The sequence below is a fragment of the Manis javanica genome, chromosome 17 (genome assembly GCF_040802235.1).
Source record: "Manis javanica isolate MJ-LG chromosome 17, MJ_LKY, whole genome shotgun sequence".
Taxonomy (NCBI): domain Eukaryota; kingdom Metazoa; phylum Chordata; class Mammalia; order Pholidota; family Manidae; genus Manis; species Manis javanica.
The window spans coordinates 63,509,793-63,516,512 of record NC_133172.1 but is presented as its reverse complement, the minus strand read 5'-3'; the positions used below and the strand labels follow the sequence as shown (position 1 = coordinate 63,516,512).

Sequence of the window (6,720 nt, the reverse complement as noted above, 5' to 3'; positions counted from 1 at the left end):
CTTTCCCAGATGGGGGGCCGTAAACATTTTATGTCTGTGACAAGATCACCAGCAGGAGTCGGAGAGCTTGACCCACAGTGACCGAGTGGCAGGTGCGTCTAGAAACGCTGGTGTTTTCACCTTGGCAATAATGCCCTGTCATTTTCCCAATCTACTGCCTACCTGACCCCCCACCCCAGGCCAGGGAGAGCAGAGACGGCGCTGGCACGCTCCTGGCCTGGGGCATGGCCACAGCTGGCTGTCTCCTGGTGAGCCTCGCCCCTCATCCTTCAGCCACTATGAGGCACCAAGCTTGGGTGTGACAATGATTGATGCAGGTTTTGACTTCAAGGAGGCTTCTGTCTGGTACAGAAGTAAAACCTGCACATAAATAATGACTGTCCATGGTATTAAGTTAGGTCCCAATGGTGAGAAAGGACCACAGAGTTTCTAGAGCTCTGGATCAGGGTGTGGGCAGGGCCGCTCTCCCTTGGGGGCTCTAGGGGAGGGTCCTTCCTGCCTCTTCTGGCTTCTGCGGCTGCTGGTAGCCCTTGGTGTCCCTTGGCTTGTGGCCACGTCCTGCTGCCGTGGCCTCGGCCGTCACATGGAGTTCCCTGTGTCTGTGTCCTTCCTCTTCTAAGGATTCTGGCAATCGGACCAGGGCCTACCTAATCCAGTCTGATCTCACCTTAACCCAATCACATCTGCAAAGACCCTATTTCCCCATAAGGCCACGTCCACAGGTGCTGGGGTTCAGGACATGGTGTGACTTTTTGGGAGAAAGAGTTCACCCCACCTCAGTCCCCAAGTGAGGTCATTTCAAAGGAAGGAGCCAGTGCTCCAGTCTGTTCAGGCAGAGCAGACGGGGACTGGCGCTTGCATCCTGAGAAACAAGCAGGTTTGGGTGGGGAGATCCCAGAAGGACACCCCAGGCAGAGGGACAGTGACAGGGTGCAGGGCGGGCGGGTGGGGCTCAGGGTCGGGCCGGGGAGCAGGCATGCTCCTGTCACCGCCTGCGGCTCTGTCCTTGAGCCCCGGTCCATCAGCACCATGCTTCCTGGCTGTGCGGTGGAGCGGGTCTGGGTGTAGGCTGTCGGCAGCAGGGTCTCCCAGGGAGCAGACTGCTCATGGCTGGGCCGTGCCGTGGGGTCAGGGCAGCAGTGCCACAAGCCAGAAGCTACTGCGGAAACAGGAAGACCCTTCTCCCTCGGGGAAGGTCAGGTTGCATGGGGACCCCCCAATTCACACCCACCCGGAGCCTCAGATGTGCCCTTATTTGGGATAAGGGACTTTGCAGATGGGATTAAGAGAAGGGTCTTGAGATGAGGTCATCCCCGGTCAGGGTGGGCCCCAAGTTCAGTGAGGGTCCTTGTAAGAGACACAGAGAGGGAGCAGCGAGCGTGCAGAGCCTGCAGTGTGACGTGTCCATGCACCAGGGGTTTGAGGAGCAGCTGCCACCAGCAGCACTGGGAAGAGGCCTGGAACAAACCCTCCCCTAGAGCCCTCAGGGTGCCCGGCCCTGTCCCCCTGGATTTCTGACTTCTGGCCCTAGGACTGGGAAAGAAGGGATTCCCAAAGTAAGGCCCCAGCCTGTGGCCATTTGCCGCAGTGCACAGGACACTTGTCCTGGGGGAAGGGCGCTGAGTGGAGAGGGTCTGGAGGTGGGGAAAGGTGGAGGGCTGCTTCCGGGGAGTCTTGAGGCCTGGCTCCACACCCTCCAGCATGCCCAGAGGGGCGACGGTGCCTGCAGACGCCTGTCCCTGGGCCCGGCAGGATATGGAGCAAGACTGCCTCTCCTCCGGGCCGCCAGCCCCTGTGGCTTCAGTCCTTGAGGCCCTCTGCCTGGACGCCCTGCAGCCAGCCCTGTCCCCCTGGGCGGAGTGCCCAGGCATGCTGTTGTGCCCAACGGTGCCCCTCTCCACCTGCCCCTCCACCCTCTATGTTCTCATGCACACAAGTGTCCCCCACTTTCCCCAAATACACGCCAATGTCCCAAGGCTCTGGCGACTCGGCGACTCAGGCAATAATTCGAACATGGTCTGTTTTACTCTTTCACGGGACAATCTGCTGAATGTTTAACACAGCAACCCTTTGGTGGTTGGTCCACTACCACCAAAGCCCCTTCCCAGAGAGCTGTGGCTTGGCACAATCTCACCAGTGGGCCTCTGGGTAGGACGGACATTTCTTTTCCTCCTGGCGAGGTAATGTGGTCGCCTACCTGAGCGCGTCTCTTGTCTGTGGAACAGGAAGAGGGTGGGTGACGATGGCTCTGCAGGTGTGGGCTTCTCTGAAGCTCTCAGGACAGAAAGTGTGCGGTCAGCATCCGTGGGAGACAAGAAGGCAAAGACAAATGGCCTGGCCATTGTGTAGGGGGCCCTTGCAGGACCCAGACCCTTTGTGGGGAGCTTCAGGTCCCACATGGCTACAGCCTCCTGTGTTCATGGCAGTGTCTGCTGTGGGCTTGTTTGCTTTTTAAGTTGGGGTTTTTAACACAATGAAATGCACCGTTTCACCTCTATGTACATAATAAATCCTAACACATCGCGGTCATGTTTCAGTTTGGCATCTGACTTCTAGAAAACTTAAGGAGAAGGAGATTGGTTTTCTGTTTCCGCGGGCTTCCTTCCGTCCTGCAGACGCAGGTTCCCACTGACATCACTCACCCTCATCCTGGAGAACTTCTGACTTGGTGACAAATTCATGTTCTGATTTTGTTTATCCTAAAACGACTCATTTGCTGCCTTGCTTGAAGGATAGAATTCTGGGCTGGCAGTGATGCCATTTCACTGTCTTCTGGACTCTCATTTTCTGAAGAGCCATCAGCTGTTGTTCTCTCATGTGCCTGAATGTCAGCATCTGTTTTCTCTGGGTGAGTGACTTTTACCCACGCATGACTGTGATGTCCTGCATCTGCCATTCAGAAGATGTTGGCTCACTGAGTCACACAGAGCTTCCAAAGAGTAACAGCTTTAATCTCACAACATAAAAAAATATTCAAATTCATTAGTATCTCCACTGATCTCATCAGAGAAGTCTAAATATTGAGGAGCTGTCAAGTAAATGGATATAAGCTTCCCAAAGTTCCGATTTTCACTCAAAAGCACCAATCTTAACACTGGCAACAAATACTGTCCCCTGTTTTTCTCAAAGGGCCAGGCTAACTGTTGTTTTTTTTGGAGACGTCTGTCTAACATCCAAGTCCGAGTGACCCTGGTCTTGTCATCCATCCTTCCAATTAACGGTGCTCCTTGCAAACATCGCATCTCAGCTGGGGCTCTTCCTCAGGCAACAGTCGGGTACTTTCCTGGCCATCATGCAGAATATTAAAAAGACTGTGCTCACTGGTTGAGATTTAATAAAATTAGTTATTTCATGTGTGTGTTTTACTGTGAGATTGGGGTGGGGAGGAACAGCATGGGCTGGGGCTACTGTCTGGACCTGTGAGAAGGGTGCCTACTACACCTGCCTCAGCTTTTGTGCCATTCAGGCAAATATGGATCAAAATGGGGCCTTGCAGACTCTCTGAAAGGGTTTGGGGGCTCCCTCGGGTCCCCTGGAGCAGAGGCTGAGAACAGCCTATGTGAGCATCACGACCCCATTTACTCTGGGTTTCACACACTTGGAAGGCAAGTGAGCTCTCACGTCTCTCCCAAGGGGCCCTAGGACGAAGGTCTGCCCGCAGGGGGATCACAGACATCTGGCTTCCAGCGAGTCCAGTTGCTCACGCAGGGATCCTTGGGGAGAGGACTGCCCCGGGTGCTCAGGGGTGGCACCGGCCCATGGCTGGTGGGAAGCACGGCCGGGTTTGTCCCCGGCGACCCCGTGTCGGGAGGCCGGCTACTCTGCGGCCCTGGCCAGCCCGCTGGGCCCGCCCGCTGCCCACGTTCGGTCCTCTGGAATGGCTCCCCAAATCAAGGCGCTTCGGTTTAGCGACCTTGATCGCCCCTGCCGTGTGGACACACATTCACAGGTCCTGGGGATCAGGACGGGCCAGCTTCGGGCTGTTTCCCAGCGCACCGCCCAGGGCCTGGCGTCTGTTCCTACACTGGCTGCCTGTGCGTGAGTCCCCCATTGCGCACGCACCTTCGCGGGCCGGGCCGCTCCTCTGGGCGCTGTGGCTAAGATTCTGTGCCGACTCCCGGAGCCGGTCCCCTGGGGCGTCCAGACGCGATTCTGTCGGGCCTCCGGCTGCCTCCAGCTCAGGCGGGACTAGCGCGGCGCCGGTGTCCCCCACGCTGGGCCCGCTGCGATCACCAGCATCCACACAGCTGTAGGGGGCCTGCGGGGCCTCCGTGTTCAGCGTTCAGCCCTCTGCGGGGGCCCAGGCAGGCAGGTGGGGCGCGTGCGCGTGTGTGCGCTGCGGTCCGTGCCCTGAGCTCTTCGGACTCAGAAGACACCCGGAGGTCCCACAGAGGGTGGGGGGAGCGGCGGCGAAGCGGCGCAGACACGGTTCGGTCTGGATGCCCGCCGGCTGCAAACGGCTCTGCTCTTTCCTGCCCCGCCCGCCGCGCCCCGTTTCCCGCCCGGCTGAGGGCAGGGAGCTGGCGATCCGCGGGCTCCGGACGGGGCTGCTGTCGGGGTGACCGCGCCATGGCGAGCAGTGGCAGGGGCACCATGGACCCAGCCAGCCTTGCCTTTGCAAGGAGCTATGCCCTCCGGAGGAGAGTCCCGGTGCACCCGCGGCACGCAGCTGTCAGGAAGGGGAGCCCCCGCCCCTTCTTCCAAGCGCCCTTGGCACCTTCCCCCGTAGCCCACTGGGCCGGGGTTGCCCCCAGCGAGGCCCAGCCGTTAACTGACCAAGGGCCTGGTGGAAAGCCCGGGCAGTTCTCCTAACAGCAGGCAGCTGGGGCAGAGTTGGCCGGGGAAACAGCCGAAGTCCAACACGTGCTGGGGGACTCGCCCCGCGGGGACGCACGGGGAGGCCGGGCGAGCGACGCTGCAGGCTCCGGAAGACTCGCTCTTTCTGCCGACTTTGCTCCTGGGGGCGGGACGCCGCGGCAGCGCTCGGCGCAGGCGCGTGTGCGGGGGGCCGCGGGCTGTGCTGCTCACCGTGCCCCCCGGGCTTAGCGAGAGCCCGGGCTTCCCAGGGCCCCTCCGCAGGCTGGGGGGCGGCAGGGTGGTGCCGGGGCCGCGCGTCGGGAACGCGGGGGGCTGGCCGACCGTGTGCTCCGCGAGGGGGAAGCGATGATCTCGCCATCACACGCCAGCTCCCCGGGCTGAGATCTGGGCCCGGGCCCCTCCCCGCCGGTCCCTGCCAGGCTGGCAAAGTCCCCTTGGCAGGGCGCCGCCTGCCCCTGCCAGGCTCATAAGAAAGCCCCAGCTGGGTCGGGGCACCTGCCCCGCAGGTCATTCTCGAACTTGCTAGAGGAAATCTGCTGGGGGCTGACGAAATGCGGAGTCCCAGGCTCCGGCCCTCTTCAGTCTGGGAGGCCCTGGAACGTGCATTTTCCACGGCCTCCTTCATGACCCCTCCTCGGGGAGGGGCTCTCGGGGAACGGGGCCGCAGCCCGGAGAACCTCTGCTGCCGTCGCCCGGGTGGGGGAGCTGCCAGGCGGAGAGAGAGGCCCGGGTGAGGGGCGGGCCTGCGGCAAGGCCAGGCCGGGTCTGGGGGGCACCCTGGTCGTACACGGAGGGCAGCTGTGTGCCAAGCAGGGGCCCGCCGGATCTCTGCCCACACCGGGCGTCACCTCTGCAGCTCCTCCCCTTTCGGTGGGACGAACTTGATTCCACCCTGGGAGGCTGTGCGCCCTCCGCGTTCTCCCACGTCCAACTCCGGGTTGGGGCCTCCCCCCTCCGTCCCTACCTGCCTGGTCCAGCCTCCCTTGAAGCCCCCTCCCGCTCCTTCCTTCTGCCTCCTCGGGCGGCCCGGTGAGGTGGCAGGCTCCTGTCACCGGCCCGGCAGGCGTCCACATAAACGAGTCGCTGCTGACCCCTGGTGTCAGAAATGTCCACCTGCAGCGATTTCTAGAGCCAGACTGTCCGGGGCCGCGGATGGCAATGACCCGCGCGGGTGCTCCAACGTTTAGGAGGAGATGGGGGTGGACAGTGGCCCTGAGGGTGGACCGTGTGCTCTGGGTGCTGAGAAGCTGCGACAGCGTCACCTGGTCAGAGCTGGCTCCAGGGAGACGCACAGCGAGGAGGGACGGCTGGCAAAGGGCCAGTGGGACAGCGGGGTGCAGGCAGGAGCCCTGGGGTGGACGGGCAGGGCTGGCTTCGGGCAGGGCCAGTCAGCAGTGGGGCCTAGGTTGGGGAGGGCCTCGCTATTTGGCTGCTGGCCCTCTCACTCCTTGGTGACCCTCCCCAGCGCCAGGCCGTGGGTGGCCCGAGCACCTGGGAGGCAGTGGTCGCTGTGGGCGAGGCTGGTGGCAGAGGGACAAAGGGGCAGGAAGATGGAGCCAGGAGATCCTGTGAGCACGTCACCGGGGAGATGACCACGCGACGAGGTGGAGAGTTAAGAAGGTCCCTGAGCGGAGGGCCACATGACAGGAGGGGCAGCCCCTCCCCGGGCAGGCTGAGCTGGGTGCTGCAGGGCATGGTGGGTGACCAGTGTCCGTGGGCCGCTTCTGGGCGGTGGGAAGCCCTGAAGGCCTGAAGCAGGCATGAGGCCATGTGGCACCCAACCACCCCCAGCGGCGGCTCTGGAGAACAGTGGCAAGTCCACTGCACCGGGCGTGGCCAGGTCTGGGAGGAGCAGCAGCCCCTCCGAGTGGCAGAGCCGATCAGTCTCAGTGATGGGTTTGC

The 6,720-nt window shown here is 61.8% G+C and overlaps 1 protein-coding gene across 1 annotated transcript; it reads right to left on the bottom strand.

The window, feature by feature from the left end:
- Positions 1–978: 978 nt before the first annotated feature.
- On the bottom strand, positions 979–6,513 carry LOC140846996 (uncharacterized). Its single transcript, XM_073225617.1, has 3 exons — positions 6,400–6,513; positions 5,783–6,125; positions 979–5,523 (listed from the first exon to the last, which is right to left on the bottom strand). The coding sequence occupies exons 1-3, from the start codon at positions 6,511–6,513 to the stop codon at positions 4,673–4,675; spliced, it is 1,308 nt and encodes a 435-aa protein (XP_073081718.1). The 3' UTR covers positions 979–4,672.
- Positions 6,514–6,720: the final 207 nt, after the last annotated feature.